Genomic DNA, 17,338 nt, shown 5'->3' on the forward strand with positions numbered 1-17,338 from the left:
AATACTGTTTTCATCTATTAACCTTCCATGTTACCTTCTAGACAAATTATTTCCAAATTATGTGTTTACAGATTAAATGAGATTTTGACACTGGCTTGCTACTTTCTACTCACTGATGTTCATTGATGTCTAGCAAGTTTTCATTTGTACATAGTTCAAACACAAATATACACATATGTACGCCTTCTAGAAGTACACATTCCACTGATACTAGAGGTGATTGACATTCATTTAGTCATCCCGGCAAAGGCAAATTAAGCTTGTGTTTGTTGTCCTAATATTTGAAGTTCCTTAATGTGGTAAAATTCAAATCCATACAATACCATTTTCTAGTATAATATTAGGTTAGTAATATGTCATATTAATGTAATAATTTGATCACTTATGGAATTAATTTGGTGGCATTACATTTTGACTGAGTATGGAAATGTTTTTTTTATAATTCTTATAGCCAGAAAAAATAAATCAATACAAAATAAAATTTGAGAAAATTGAAAAAAAAATGTATTGTGTTTTGGGCTGATTTTCTTAACTAAGTATAAATAGCTTGTATAACATAAGGTAAAAGGTAAGACTAGACATAGGTATTTCAGGTTTTGTGTGCACTGTAAACTTAACCTTCATGTCAGAAAATTAGTAAAGAAAACTAATAGAAGTGCAAATCCATAATATTTGATAACTCTCTTTACCAGTTTATCGCTCAAGCCCTATCAGAAGGTTGGTTTGAATTGGCTGGCATTGGTACATAAACATGGACTTAATGGCATTTTGGCAGATGAAATGGTAAGTAGTACTCTGTTTCTAGGATTTGTCATTAAAAGGTGTTCTTGCTCTCATTTAAAAAATAGAGCAGTTTACAGCGCTTACTTTAGTATTTTAATACCCCAATCACCCCTTTTAATTTTTATTGCTTCTCTTAGCTCTAGCCTCCTCATTGCACCCCAAAATGAAAATGGAATTGTTTTCTTTCTGATTATCAAATTCATAAATACATGTGTTTAAAAAATTAGATTATATAAAAGTACAAAAAAAATCAAGATCACTCATATTCCTGCTGCTTTGAAATAAGTATTATTTGATGTGTATCTTTTCAGATTGTTTTCTTCTGCAGGTGTTTGTGTATGTACATATACATATGTATATATGAGATTTTGTTCTGTGTTTTCTGTACTTACAGCTACTTTTAAATTTTATAGATAACATAAATCTACACATTGATCAGCAAATTTTATAGATATATATAAATAAATCTACACATTTATTAGCAGCATCAGTTCAGCCATTTTGCTTTTGTTAGATGTCTTGGAGTTTGTGTTTCTTCCCAAATCACATTTGCTTGACACTAAACTTAGGAAATTCATTACAACCTAGTTCAGGTATTGTCACATAGACACTGACCTTTCATCTAACCTAATAATCCTTCCTCTTTTAAAAGTTTATTAAAAATAAGTTCTGTTTAGTGGAGAAAATGTTTATTAAATACACATACTTTACATTGTATATTACATTATTAAAATAAAAATTACATAGTGATCTTTATTCTGTAGTTACCTTCCAGTAGTGTTTTGTATTTAAGACTACTCCCGCACATACATCATACTATCATCATAACAGAGATGCTGTTTATCTAATACAAAGCTAAATAATATGTGCAGGATTTCAAAATAGTTATAGAATTAGATACAGAATATTACAGTTGTAGAAAACTGGACTTGAGATTCATATCTGGGTTTGGGGCCCCAACTTTGCCTTTCGTGGGCTAATCCTTACCAAGTGAGGTATAATATATAAAACTCTTTGTGACCTGTAAAGCACTATAAGTTAGTGTCTTCCTTGGTCTACTCGCTTGGTCTACTAGGACTTGCATAATGAAAGACCAAAGACTGGGTGACTTAAACAACAGAAATTTATTTCTCATAGCTTTGGAGCCTGGAAGTCTAAGACAAGGGGTTGGCCAGTTTGGTGTCTCCCAAGGCCTCTCTCCTTCATTTGCAGATGGCAGCCTCCTCCCCGTGTATCACATGTCTTTCTCTTTGTGCACACACATCCCTGATTTCTTTTTCTCTTAAGATGGGGATTGGATCCCCATTCTTGTAATCTCATTTAACCTTAATTACCTTCTTAAAGGTCCTGTCTCCAAATACAGTCACATTGTGGGATAGAGCTTCAACACATGCATTGGGTAGTGAGGGCAGTTCAGTTCTTAACAGTTGGTAATGTTTGGTTCCTCCCCAATACCCTTTAAAAACAAAAGAACAAGACAGAAAAAAAGCCCTTCATTGATGTATAATTTACTTGTAGTAAATGCACAAATGTTAGCTTGGTGATTTTTTTACATATATGTGCACCTGTGTGACCACCCTCTCCAGATCAACATTTCTGTCATCCCAGAACATTCCCTTATGCTCCTTTTCAGTCATTGCCACTACCAGTCTTTGGACACCTATAACTATAGATTTTTTTTTTCAAATTTTGAACTTTATATTAATAGTGCCATATAGTATATACTGTTTGTTTCTGGTTCATTTGGTGCATGATAAAGTTACTGAGTTTCATCTGTGTTCTTAAATGTATCAGTAGTTTGGTGTTTTATTGACATGCAGTAGTCCGTAGTATAAATATGCTACAACTTAATTTATCCATTCTCCTGTTGAAGATTTAAGTTATTTCCAGTGTTTGGCTAGCTACTGACAGTAGATAAAACTACTGTCAACATTCTTACTCAAGTCTCTTCATGGACATAATGTTCTTATATCTCTTGAAAATATACTCTGAGAAGTGAAATTTGGTGGATGATAGGATAGATATATGTTCAAATCCAATTAGTCATTGGAACATGGTTCTTAATCTATCCAGTATATATAAAATACCTGTTATATAAAACAGTGACCAAGATTATGTCCTTTGTATACATTGCAAAGCTCTTCCATATTATGTGTCCCATTTTAACTAGAAGTTAGGATACATCCTGCTCATTAAACTAAGTTATATATAACTATATATAACTAGTATATAACTAGTTAATATATGTAACTATATATAACTATATATAAGTTAATGTATATAACTATACAGTATATAACTAGTATGTATAACTAGTATAGTATAGTACATAGGATATATAGTTTAACTCATTAAACCAAGTTATAGTATCATTTGGAGATTATGATCTGTTTTATCTGTCACTGAGAACTAAGAACATGATAGAATTCTCATAGGGTTGCATTTTAGGAAATCAAAAATAAAACCAGAAATATTATTTTTCCTTTTTTGTTTTCTAGTATTTTTTTGTTTATTTTAAAATTTCATATATTGTCTTTTAAACATTCAATTTTAGGGCCTAGGAAAAACTATTCAAGCCATTGCATTCCTGGCATACCTCTATCAGGAGGGTAATAAAGGTCCTCATTTGATCGTTGTTCCAGCGTCAACTATAGGTTTGTAATACTGTGAACAACCATACTTGACTGTTTAGTGTTTTATACAGGGAGAAGAAAAACTGTTTATGTGTGATTTCTTAGTTTGTGGAGGTGAATATTGATTCTGTGGTTCCCTTATACTTTTCCCCCCTTTGTGTATGTATTTGTATTTGATTGTACTGGACATCTTTTAAAAGAAAATATCTCAAATACAAGTCAGTTATTCAGCTTTCAAATTATTGTGCCTCAAGGACCATTGATCAGATCATTTGTTTTGGTGATACTTTTAAAAAATTGTTGTAATGAAAAAAATTGCTTTAATGAGTACCTAATTTAAGAGAAACAAGTGCTTTTAAATTTATAATTAAGTATTTATTGAATCAGAAAGTATACAGTTAATCCCCACTGAAAGTACTTAATTGATTGGATGTAGACTAGAACAAGTGAATGTACGTATGAACGTAATCCAAATAAAACCTCTTTAAATTGGAATTTAATCATCCTATAAATATAATGATTGGTCCTCTGCCTTTTGTTTTATATTTCAAAATTATTTTAAACATCAGGAGTAAAATTGTTAAGGGTCTTTGTTTTTTAAAGATCTTGTATTATTTTGCAAAAGAAAACTTTCTGGATAGAACTCATTTCACTGTATACACCTAACCTATTTAGCAGATGCAAGTAATACCTCTCTTGTTACCTAGATAACTGGTTAAGAGAAGTTAATTTATGGTGCCCCACATTAAAGGTGCTCTGTTACTATGGTAAGAATGTCATTTTGCTTTAATTGGAAATTTTATTTAAAATCCTAACATATCGCAAAGTACATTAAATAAATCAACGTGTGTGTTGTTTTTAAATTACAGGCTCTCAAGAAGAACGTAAGCAGATTAGATATAACATCCATAGTAAATATGAAGAATATAATGTAATTGTGACCACGTAAGTATTGAGAAAAAAAATATTGTGGGGGAGATATTGTGTAACCCTATATTTAAAAAAATATATTTAAAATATGTTAATAGTAACAGGAAAGTACAGGCTAAGGACCATGCAACAAAAGTATGGAATGACTTATGTTGAATATTCAGGCATGTTTCAATTTTTTACTAGTATAACAGATGACTGGTACTGGTTATAGAAAGGTTTTGTCCACGTGATTGAAAGCATAGTTTTATAGAATTGTTTCAGTTAAACTTCAAGTGAAACTGAAGAAATGCCACCAAAATGATTTATAATATTTGTAACTTAAAAATGTTAATTATTAGTAATTAAGTATTAAATACATTGGAATCTCACTCTAAATGAAAAAATTGAATTAAAATAGAAGGATGAAAAATAGAACTTTGAATAAGTTAGTCATTACTTGGTATAACCGTTTAGCATAAATATCCAACAGAGAACTTAATGCTGTCATGTTGCACTTTTAAAGTTTTTTTTTTTATTATTTTATTTAAAGATTTTATTTATTTATTTGACAGACAGAGATCACAAGTAGGCAGAGAGGTAGACAGAAAGGGGAAGCAGGCTTCCTGCTGAGCAAAGAGCCCAGTGTGGGGCTCGATCCCAGGACCCTGGGATCATGACCGGAACCAAAGGCAGAGGCTTTAACCCCCTCAGCCACCCAGGCACCCCGTGTCATGTTGCACTTTTAAGTATAGGTTATGTCAAGTTCATATTAACTGTCAGTATTTAGTTACTATTTCCATCAGCTGCTGACTTCTGTAGGAGGCCATAATTAAAAGGTGAATCCAAAATTCATCTTTCCTACATAAAATGGACTCCATTTTTATATATAGTCCAGTACTGCTAGCTACTATTAACCGTTTTTTCTTGGATGTACTCTACTAGTTTAATACAGTATTATTATGTTCTTAACAAATGTCTTCATTTTATGTTCTTTTTTTCCTCCTGCTTTTGTTCTGAAAATGTAACAGTTCCAGAAGTGTTGCAGATAACATACAAATTTTACCCAAATTGGTTTCTTCTTAGTTCTGTAGAAGTTGTCTAATTATAACATTAAAATTTTCCTTTACCTACATATTGCAGCTTTTATAACTTGGTTACATGTACATAAATAGTTATTGTATACAAATGGGTCAGTATTTATTTGAACACCAACTATGTCCAAAGGTATCTTTCAGATACTGGCTACTAGAAATGTATAAATAAAAGTAATTTTAGAAAGCATAAAGTCTCACTATGGTCCAGGCTTTTAAAGGTATAACCTTAGAGAATTATTTTTTTCGTGACAGGTATAATTGTGCAATCAGCAGTTCTGATGATCGTAGTCTTTTTCGACGGCTGAAACTTAATTATGCGATTTTTGATGAGGGCCATATGCTAAAGAATATGGGCTCCATCCGCTACCAGCACCTTATGACAATTAATGTAAGAGTATTTTGTGAATGTTTCCAATTATAATAAAGTTATGTATTGTTTTAATGTATTTAGTATTTTATATCAGGGGTCAGCGAACTTTCTCTGTAAAGATCCAGGTAATAAGTATTTCATGCCTTGTGGGCCATCCTCTGTGACTTGTTCTTTACTCTGTTTTGTTTTTCGTAATCCTTTAAAAATATAAAACCCATTTTTATTAGCTCATGAGCCTCAATTTACCAATCCCTATTCTATGTGATAAACTTTATGAATATCAAATACAATCAAGTTACCTACTTATAAAATGAAACCATTAGTTTTATACTTCCTACCTTAAAATATAATAGATGATAATTTTTCTAAATTACTAGTCTTTATCTCAGAATGTTACATTATTATTAATAAAGATTTTAATTTTTTTTTCTCCCCTACTGAAGGGTATAGAGAGGAAGGATTTGGCTCTTTAAAAAAGAAAAGCTAATCTAAATTTTACTTTCACAGGCAAATAACCGTTTGCTGCTCACAGGCACACCTGTACAGAATAATCTGTTAGAACTCATGTCACTGTTGAATTTTGTTATGCCACACATGTTTAGTAGTAGCACCAGTGAAATACGAAGAATGTTTTCTTCTAAAACAGTAAGCATAAATTTATATTTTCTCCCAAATATATTACTTTGTGTTTTGGGCTTTTTTTTTTTTTTTTTTTTTTTTTTTTTTTAAGATTTGTATTTATTCATTTATTTGACAGAGAGAACACAAGCAGGCAGAGAGGCAGGCGGGGTTGGGGGGGTGGCAGGCTCCCTGCGGAGCAGAGAGCCTGATATGGGGCTCTATCCCAGGACCCTGAGATCATGACCTGAGCCGAAGGCAGAGGCTTAACCCACTGAGCCACCCAGGTGCCCCACTTTGTGTTTTATATAGGTAACTCTTCTGTCTTTTTTTCTTGTTCTCATAGTGTATACATGATACTAAGTTTAAGAAGTGCTACCCCTATATGACTTGGAAAGTCTGCCAAAATGCTATAGGAAATAAATTGGTGACATATGTAATTGATACCCAAAAGTTGTAGTTTTAATATCCTAATATTCTGAAATGACAATTCTAAATTAGTGGAGTGTTCAGATATAGAGTATGTGGGGAAGGTTTTGTCATTGCATTTACCTTACTAAAATTTGGTAAATTAGTACCATTTCTTTATAGGTAAACTGTAGGACTGGACAAAAGTAGATTATCCAGAACACTCCTATACTGGGAAAAAATGTTTTGAAATAAAAGTCCATAAATTCAGAAGTAACAGTTTTTAAAAAATTTTCATTTATTTTGGAGAGAGAGGTGGGGGTGGAATGGTGGAGGGTGGAAAGGTGAGGCATGGAGAGGGAGAGGTAGGATCTCAGGCAGACTCCTAGCTGAGCCCATGACCCAGAAGGCCAGAACCTGAGTCAAAACCTAGAGACAGGTGCTGAATCTACTGTGCCATCCAGGTACCCCAAAGTAGTAATTTCTTACATTACACAAAGAAATTCTATATACAAGAAAATCTGGTTAATTTTCTCCAGGTTACTTAGAAAAAGTACAGTATAGGGATGCCTGGATGGCTCAGCTGGTTAAGTGTCTAACTTTTGATTTCAGCTTAGGTCATGATCTTGGAGTCGTGAGATCAAGCCCCACGTCAGGCTCCACACTCAGTTTGGAATCTGAATCTGCTTGAGATTGTTTCTCTCCCTCTCCTTCTGCCCCTCCCTCTGCTCACATACCCGCACATGCTCTCGCTCAAAGAAAGAAAGGAAGGCAGGAAAAAGAAAGGAAAAAATACCTTTTTTTTTTTTTTTAAAGATTTTATTTATTTGATAGACGGAGATCACAAGTAGGCAGAGAGGCAGGCAGAGAGAGAGGGGGAAGCAGGCTCCCTGCCGAGCAGAGAGCCCGATGCGGAGCTCCATCCCAGGACCCTGGGATCACGACCTGAGCCGAAGGCAGAAGCTTAACCCACTGAGCCACCCAAAAAAACACCTTTTAATAAAGAAAAGTACAGTATGGTTTTCAGGAACTCTTACTAAGCTCTCCAGTACAGCAGAGTTTATATAGCTTCTTAATTCTTTCCCGTTACATATATTTTGCAAAAATTTTCTATGATATTCTTCCACTGCAAATTAACTGCCTTCTAAACTTTCAGTAATATATTCACTCCCACTTGAGGGTCTAATAGACTATAGAATATGGAGGACTTCTTCACATCTTAGAATTCCACTTCTTTAATTCTTCAAAATTAACAGGGCTTAACTAGGAACCATCCATGTCTTTTAGAACACATGGTGCACATCACCTGTACTAGCTTTCTTTTGGGGTCATTTTTCTAGATATAAGTACAAATTTTTTACTTATCTCTCTTTCTCTTTCCCTTCTCTTCTCCCCACCCCTTAAACACACACAGACACTTTTATAAGAGCTATCTGGTAATTTAGTTATGGCTCATTAGTTATGACTTAAACTTCTGAACACCATCGTAGTTCAATTTTATTAGCTCAGCAGAGTACAGGAAACCTCAAAGTACGTATGGAGCTTGAAGAAGTAGGTTAATAGCCCAGAGTTAAAATGTGGAATTCCATCAAGAATGAAGTGAGTTTCTTTTGGAAAATAACTCAGATTGTGGTGAGGCTGATTTTCACATTTTGTAATCTTGCTAACTGTGGTCATTTAAATGAGTAATTTCTAGGGATGCCTGTGCGGCTCACTTAGTTAAGCAGCTGCCTTCAGCTCAGGTCATGATCCTGGAGTCCCAGGATCGAGTCCCACATTGGGCTCTCTGCTCAGTGGGAAGTCTGCTTCTCCCTCTCATGTTCTCTCTCCCTCTCTCTGAAATAAATAAGTAAAACAAAGTAAATAAGTAAATAAATCATTTCTAAATGGATGTGTTCTTTTGTTTTTTTATTTAGAAATCAGCAGATGAGCAAAGTATATATGAAAAGGAGAGAATAGCACATGCGAAACAAATTATAAAACCATTTATTCTCAGAAGGGTAAAAGAAGAGGTAACTTACCTGCATATTTATTGTGATGATTGTATTTTAGAAATCTGTTTTCTTCTTTATTTGAAAGATCTGCTTAAACTGTTTTCCTTTCTCAGGTTCTCAAGCAGCTACCCCCCAAGAAAGATCGAATTGAATTGTGTGCAATGTCAGAGAAACAGGAGCAGCTCTATTTGGGTCTTTTCAACAGATTGAAAAAATCTATCAATAACATGGGTATAATCTGATTTTCACAATTGCATGTAAAAAGTAATCCTGTATTGGTCCTACATTTTGTTTAGTCCTGTTACAGTGGGATTTGCTTATTTTTAAAACTACTTAGAATTTGAAGAAATAATTTTAAACTTTTTGTTTGCACTGAGATGTATTTCAGCAGACAGCTGTAAACTTGGTTTTGTTTTTTTGTTTTTAATGTGTGCTCTTTGGATCACAGAAAAAAACACAGAAATGTGCAATGTCATGATGCAATTAAGAAAAATGGCCAATCATCCTTTATTACATCGCCAATATTACACAGCTGAAAAGCTCAAGGAAATGTCTCAGCTTATGTTAAAGGTAAGGATTTCATATTATGTTAACATTGATCTTTATTAACACTGTTAAACATAAGGTTAAATTGTCAGGCTACCTAAAGATGAGTCAAGCCTCATAAGCGTATTGATCCATTAACCTCGTATTTAAGAAAAGCATTTTTTGTTAAAGATTTTACATATTTATTGACAGAGACACAGAGAGGGAGGGAACACAAGCAGGGGAAGTGGGAGAGGAAGAAGCAGACTTCCCACTGAACAGGGAGCCAGATGTGGGGCTTGATCCCAGGATCCTGGGATCATGACCTGAGCCAAAGGCAGACGCTTAATGACTAAGCCACCAGGCTCCCCCCAAAAACATTTTTAAGACAAAGTTCTAGATAATTTAGGGGAACATAAAGAGCTGAGAAGGCTAACAGTCTGTATTAGGAGTCAGCAAACTATGGCCTTAGGGCCAACTATGACAGTGGCTGTTTTTATAAAGTTTTATTTTAACACAGCCACATCTTTCTGTTTTCTGTTTTTTGTGACCTCTTTCTCATTACAGACATACCTGGGAGATATTGCAGGTTTGGCTCCAGACCACTGCAGGAGAGTCAAATGAATTTTTTGTTTCCCTGTGCATATATAAAAGTTACGTTTACACTGTACTGTAATCAATTAAGTGTGCAGTAGGATTATGTCTAAAAAAGTGTACATACTTATATTTAAAAATGCTAAAAAAAAATGCTGCTGTCATCTGAGTTTTCAGCAAGTTGTAATTACCGATCACCATAACAAATACAGTAGTAATGATAAAGCTTGAAATATTTTAAGATTTACCAGACACAAAATGAGCAATATTGTTGGCAAAATGACACCAGTTGACTTGGTCAACACAGGGTTGCCACAGACCTTCAATTTGCAAAAAGCACATTATCTGTGAAACCCATACACAAAAAAGGTGAAGCAAGGTATGACTCTATAAGGGTAGAGTTGAGGAGCTGCAAAATAGATCATTGTGCCTACAGAACCTACCCAAGATATTTACTGTGTGGCTCTTTACAGAAAGTTTGCCAATTCCTGATTAAGATTGCCATAATGCACTTCTTTATTTTACCAAAAAGATCACTTAGATTTTATGTCCAGGGCAGTGAGTTGTTTTCTCCATTTGTTTTCTTCATGTTTTTATTATATTTTGTCTATAGTTTTATTAATCTTTATTTTTGTCTCGTTCTCTGTAACACCCACCCTTAGTTCTCCCTTACAGATCTTCATGTCAAAAGCAACTATTTGCTTTTAAAATGTTTTTGTATTATTTTAAATTTATTATGGAAAATTTCAAACGTGTAAGTAGAGAGAGAATTGTATAATGAAATCCTCTGCCCATGTAAGCTTTACCCATTTTTTTTTACAGTTATTATCTAGAATGACACTACTTTTGTTTCATCTAGACCCTTCCCCAGGATTATTGTGAGCCAAATTCTAGATATTACTTCATCTATGAATATTTCAGGATGTTGTCTAAAACAATAAGGACTTTTCCCCCTTTATTGTACCTAAAATAGTGAATATTACTTTCCTTTGTTAAGTTGTACCATATAAAATGTGCTGTTTAGCTACTTAATATTTTATCAGATGTGAACAGTTTTGTTCAGTCATTCTGGTCATATTATAAATTATCTTCATTTTGATGTTGTGTATTGTTCTGTTTTAAGGAACCTACACATTGTGAGGCTAATCCTGACTTGATCTTTGAAGATATGGAAGTTATGACAGACTTTGAATTACATGTACTTTGTAAACAATATCGACATATTAATAACTTCCAGTTAGACATGGACTTGATTTTAGATTCTGGAAAATTCCGAGTTTTAGGATGCATCTTGTCTGAATTGAAACAGAAGGTAATAAAGAAGAATGCTACTCTTGTATTTTTCCAGTTAGTTAAACTTCTTTAAAATAATGGTGGCATGATTTGACTTTCTTGAAGCTTTAGCCTATATCTGTTATACGTATTTCTAGAAATTAATGCTTTGAGCATTTAGGGGATATATTTGGGGATATGTTTTCCTGATTATTTTTCCTCTTTTGAGTCTGAAAAAGAAAATAGAAGTTAGTAGAATACATTTATATTGATGTTTTTAAAAAATAATCTTAAATGTCCTTACTTCATGAGTGACAATCTATGTCACTCATAGATTGCCTCAAAATTAGTATTTTGAGGATACCATGTTATTTAAATACTACTACTATTTATATGTGAAACAGCTTAAATTTGTAAGATCATAATCCAAATAGTACTTTTGTAGCTATTTTCATTAACTGTCCTTGAAAATCAAAACAGAATTAAATTTTAGGTCTGAAGTTTAGAAATTAAGGTAGTTTTATTTATATACAACTTTGTTACATCTATAACAAGAAATTTACCTTTGCTGTGGTCACTTGATTTTTATTAAAGAAGCAGTTGATCATTAGATACTTATGATTTTATTTTTCCGTGTATCTAATCCATATATGTATTTTCACAGGGTGATAGAGTTGTATTATTTAGCCAATTTACCATGATGCTGGATATTTTAGAGGTTCTCTTAAAACATCATCAGCATAGGTACCTCAGATTAGATGGGAAGACTCAGATTTCTGAAAGGTTAGTATACTTCACTTCAATTTCAGAAAATCTCCACCTCACCTCCAAATAAGAGTAAATGTTGGAATTTTAAATATATACCAGGCATTTGATTGAATTTTATTACTTTTGAGTCTTCTATGTGGTTATTTCAAATCATTGATTGTCCTAAGATATGGAAAATTTTCTAAGTTTTAGATCTGAATTGCATAGAAATCTGTTCCTATATTTAATTAGAATGTTTTCTCCTGTAAGACTCATTCAGACCCTTGAAGCAGCTTACCTTTAAACCAAGGTTGTTTAAAAAGCAAAAACCAAGATTGTTTTAAAATCTTGGGCTTTTTATATTTTAAGAGTGATTGAATAAGTTTGGTTTGTTTATTTTTTTAATTCCCAAATATTAAAAGATTGTCTTAAAAAAAAAAAAAAAGGAATACTTTCTCTAGTGTGTTTAAACTGCATTATCTCTTTTGGTTTATTTTTTATCAGCCAAAATGCATTTTTTTTTCCTGCATTAAAGATAGAAGATATGCTAAAAGAGAACACACTGCTCTAGTTTGATCTTAAGATCTTTAGTTCATCTGGTATCAAGAGCAGCTGCTATTAGGCTTCTGAGAATGCTAAAGATTGAAAAGTGATATCCAAAATTTAGATAAGCCAGAAGTCATTAAACAAAGGAGAAAGTAACTCTTTGGCATTACTCAAACCTGAATAGTTGAATTAAAGTGAGAACTAGTAGAAAGAGAAATGGTATAAAAGAGAAATGTTATAGAAAAGAAGTTGGTAGGGTGCCTGGATGGCTCAGTGGGTTAAGCGTCTGCCTTCAGCTCAGGTCATGATCTCAGGGTCCTGGGATCAAGCCCTGCATCGGGCTCTCTGCTCAGCAGGGAGCCTTCTCCCCACCCCGCCCCGCCTGACTCTCTGCCTACTTGTGATCTCTGTCTGTCAAATAAATAAATAAAATCTTTAAAAAAAAAAAAAAAAAAAAAAGGAAAGAAGTTGGTGAATTGGGAAGGTCTTCCAGTAAAGTAACTGTAGGAAAGGTAATTATATTACCAAGAGCATGTGTTTACATCTTTGGGGGTTTTTTTGTTTTGTTTTGTTTTTCAATGTAGTTTGATTGTTTTCAGTTTTAGCTATATACATTCTAGTGAAATTTAGCCTGATATATTTATCTTATAGGATTCACCTAATTGACGAGTTTAATACCGATATGGATATCTTTGTGTTTCTGCTGTCAACAAAAGCTGGCGGCTTAGGAATAAACCTCACTTCAGCGAATGTTGTTATACTTCATGATATTGACTGTAACCCCTATAATGACAAACAAGCAGAAGACAGATGCCACAGAGTAGGCCAGACTAAGTAAGTGTTTTGAGTTGAAATTTATTTTTAACCAAATGCCAATTTAATTTGTATAGAATAGTAGAATATGGTCTGTCAGTGTCTTGCTTCATTTTTGTATTTTCAGCAGAGCTTGGCTGCTGATAGATTTCATACCATCAGTGTTCCTATGTAACATATTCATTTTCTAGTAGTTAAAGGAAAACAACCTCCAACATCACCCCAATTAGTTCTGCAGCTGATGAAAACAAAATATACCAATGGTTCAGCTCTTTTGAAAAATATTAGTAGTTAAAAAGGCTTGTTAAACCACTGAAAAGCCAGATAGAGAGTAATATATATACTATTGTTACCCTGTAATCCTTTAGGAAATACATTATTTGAGTTGTAGATATTTTAGGTGAAGGGTCATTTTGACATTGGATCTTAAAGAGGTGCCAGTACCTATAATTCAACTCTACTTTCACATATAAGTAGTGAATAATCAATGTTTTCTATTTGGAGTGTGTTACTATATTTCCAAAAGTTCTTGATAAGTTCATTTATGAACCACATATTTATCTCTACCTATTATGGGACTAAAACTGCCTGTGTAATCTTTGTACTTCACTATACTTTCTTACTTTTTATACTGAACTATTTAGTGTAACCTGACAAGTAAAGCATGTTCTTTTTATTTTTATTTATTTATCTTTGTTTTTGTTTTTGTTTAACATGTTCCATTTTAAGATGAATACCTAACTGAACCCAGACTGTTTGTTGTAGTAAATTTTACCAGTAATTTTTGGATTACAGATATCTTGGATTAATAAGAAAGGTCATGTAAAAGTTACATGCGCAGAAAACATCAATCCCAAGTTTGAATAAAAGGGAATTTAAAGTTAAGGATACATTTGTTATACAGTTTTCAAATTATTTTTATTGAACTCTGAGATGTTTTGTATAGCTTATATGTATCCAAATAATTTTATATTAAGTAACCAATGGACATATCTTCTGTTTACTTTAGGGAAGTACTAGTTATAAAATTAATAAGCCAAGGGACAATTGAAGAATCCATGCTAAAAATCAACCAACAGAAATTGAAACTTGAACAAGATATGACTACAGTCGATGAAGGTAAGTTGTTTGTAAACAGAAACATCAATATTTATTTATCTGAAAAGCCATCAAAGTAGCACTAGCAAGGGATTAACAAAAATTGCCCAAATCCTTCACTGGCATCCAGTATAGGAAAAGCATGTTCATTTCAAAAGTACTACAGTAACTAAGATTATTTAGCCAGAATTGATACAAACACTTGATTTTGGTTAATTCTGTCTCTCCTATCCCTTATCTCATGACACCAAAACCTGTTCTCCTTTAGCACTGCTGCCATCTACCCAGGTATATAGATTTTATTCTAACAGTAAGTCTTTACATAGAACCATCATAGTTATTAGTTAATTGGGGTTTTAGCAGTTTGATTTTTGGACTCCCCACCGTGTTTATATAGGTTGCTTCTTATGGACTGGTTCATTTCCCTGAGAACATATTCACCCAATCTTTTGTGAAATGAGGGTGGTGGGAGATAGAATATAAACCTATTCACTGCATTACTCGAGCTAAAGAAAAGCAGGGGAGGAGAGAGGGCTGTTGTCATATTTATATAGTTAATTTTCCTGTTCTAATAGAGCTTCACTATCTTCTACTATGCCCATATTCAGTGTCCTCTGATTAAAGCTTTTCAAAGAATAAACCTTTTTTTTTTTTTTTAAGATTTAATTATTTATTTGACAGAAATAGACAGTGAGAGAGGGGACATAAGCTAGGGGAGTGAGAGGGAGAAGCAGGTTTCCTGCTGAGTGGGATCTGATGTGGGCTCGAACCCAGGACCCCAGCATCATGCCCTGAGCTGAAGGCAGATGGTTAACCGACTAAGCCACCCAGGCGCCCCAGTAAACTTTCATTTGTTTATCCGGGGTAAATGGCTGGCTCTATTGGGCAGGCTTTAGATGTTCTACTCTTCTGTTTTAACTCTGTATATTCCTCATCCTTTGGGAGCCATGTATTACCTCCGTGCCTTGAGTTTGTGCTGGGGGGGGGGCAGGAGGGTTGGTTTAGATTCATAGTATGAAGTAACCTTCTTCCATTTTCTACCTTTGTTCACTTAAGTTTTTGCTTTGTCTATTCTGCATAAGTCAGCTTCCATTCTTCTATTTGCTTTTCATCTCCCCAAATTTGTTGACAGCTCTCTCTTCACTATTGTCTTTTTCTTCTTTCTCTTTTGTATAGTGCCCCTAATTTCTTTTTTCCATGGCATTTTAATGGTATTTCAGATAAGCCCAGTGTATGTCCGTATCTAGTCATAATTCACGTAAATTATTTGTATTTATGTAAAGTTGTTTGGTCTAAAATTTTAACCTGTTATGTTCACATCAAGTATCCTTTAAAATAGCAATTTATTTCAGCTATGCTTTTAGACTCTTACCTCTAAAGTGTTTAGTTATAAAGAATCATTCTCCCATTTAGTACACTTTTTTTTCTGTAGGAAATTTTCCTCTGTCTTGTTAAAGCTATTTTTATCAGTTTTTTCTGGTGTTTTTTTTTTGGTAGGCTAAGAGTACAATAATGTCCTTATTTTTTAATTATAATGATTTTGTCATCTTTGCTTTTGGTTTTATTTAAATGATTAGGCACTGACCTAATGAGCGTGCATGTACCCTTTTCATCTCTCACAGCGAAGATCTTTTCCACTGTAAACGAAAAGTATATTTGTAATTGAGTATATCTGTGCTTTATGTTAACAATCTTGCCCCCCCACTCCATGAAACTATGAAAGAAAAGTGCCATGATTTCTCTCAGAAACGCTTGTCAGATTTTTGTGTTTCTAGAGCTTGCCTTAGTGGTTCTCAAAGTGCAGTCCCTGGACCAGCAGCAACAACATCACCTGGGAAATTGCCTTGAGATGCAAATTCCCAAGCCCAACTCCATCCCTGTTGAGTCAGAAATTCGGAATGGAACTTGGTAATCTTACTGTGGTTCTGATACATGCTAAAGTCAGAGAACCACTGCTTTAGAATAAGGACTGGGGCACCTGGGTGGCGCAGTGGATTAAAGCCTCTGTCTTTAGCTCAGGTCATGATCCCTGGGTCCTGGGATCGAGCCCCACATCGGGCTCTCTGCTCAAGAGGGGGCCTACTCACTCTGCCTGCCTCTCTGCCTACTTGATCTCTCCCTCTGTCAAATAAAGAAATAAAATCTTTAAAAAAAAAAAAAAAGAATAAGGATTGTGGTTTGGGCATGTGTTGTTTTTCTTTAATCTCTTAATGTGATTATATTAATAGATTTTCTACCTTTTAAAACTTTTAATAATGGAAATTTTCTAGCAGAGATGTTGAAAGTATAAGTGAATTTAGCAGTTCTAAACATTTGCTTCATCTACCTTTTTTTCTCAGCCATTTCAATCAGTTATTGACATGACATGACATGTCATCCTAAATATTTATCATTGCCTTTAATTTGCTACAATACCATCATTTCTTTTCCAAGAAAATTAACAATAATTTCCAAATATTACGTTTTCCCAATTATCCCCAATGTCTTTTATAGCTTCAAAAAAAAAAAAAAATCCAGATTTCACACACTGCATTTTATTGCATTGTATCTTTAGCATCTTCAAACTTAGAACCTGAGTCTCCTTACCCCTTTTTCCTTCTTTCCACCTCTCCCTCCCTTCCCAGAATACTGACTCTTGTACAGTCTTGTCTTACACTTCTGCTTTCTTGTCTTACTGTCTTCTGGAGGACAAGTTTCAAGTTAAATTTCATGGGCTATTAAGTCTGTGGATGAACCTCAAGACAAGGGTGTCTGTGAACTTGAGGGTTTATGGAATAGTCTGTGTTTCTGTGCACATGTTTTTAAATGAAAGAAGAGTAGATAAAGTACTCATAATTTTAGATTATAATTGGGGTGTGTATGTATGGCAGGGAAAAGTTGTTAGTTTGGTTGTATTTAGCCACATCTAATTATGAAATTACTCATTGCTAT

General features: G+C 33.7%; 1 protein-coding gene across 8 annotated transcripts in view; it reads left to right on the plus strand.

Moving 5' to 3' along the window:
* SMARCAD1 (SWI/SNF-related, matrix-associated actin-dependent regulator of chromatin, subfamily a, containing DEAD/H box 1) overlaps window positions 1-17,338 on the plus strand; it is a 76,940-nt gene that overhangs the window by 56,700 nt on the left and 2,902 nt on the right. For all 8 annotated transcript variants that reach the window (XM_032332906.1, XM_032332907.1, XM_032332909.1 and 5 more), the window contains 13 exons: window positions 693-783; window positions 3,338-3,437; window positions 4,124-4,183; window positions 4,286-4,361; window positions 5,675-5,810; window positions 6,300-6,437; window positions 8,735-8,830; window positions 8,926-9,043; window positions 9,261-9,382; window positions 11,055-11,243; window positions 11,868-11,986; window positions 13,148-13,330; window positions 14,319-14,428. In XM_032332906.1, the coding sequence (XP_032188797.1) occupies window positions 693-783; window positions 3,338-3,437; window positions 4,124-4,183; window positions 4,286-4,361; window positions 5,675-5,810; window positions 6,300-6,437; window positions 8,735-8,830; window positions 8,926-9,043; window positions 9,261-9,382; window positions 11,055-11,243; window positions 11,868-11,986; window positions 13,148-13,330; window positions 14,319-14,428 (1,538 nt within the window). The remainder of the gene's footprint in view (window positions 1-692; window positions 784-3,337; window positions 3,438-4,123; window positions 4,184-4,285; window positions 4,362-5,674; window positions 5,811-6,299; window positions 6,438-8,734; window positions 8,831-8,925; window positions 9,044-9,260; window positions 9,383-11,054; window positions 11,244-11,867; window positions 11,987-13,147; window positions 13,331-14,318; window positions 14,429-17,338) is intronic.

This window comes from Mustela erminea, chromosome 2 (genome assembly GCF_009829155.1).
Source record: "Mustela erminea isolate mMusErm1 chromosome 2, mMusErm1.Pri, whole genome shotgun sequence".
Lineage (NCBI taxonomy): Eukaryota > Metazoa > Chordata > Mammalia > Carnivora > Mustelidae > Mustela > Mustela erminea.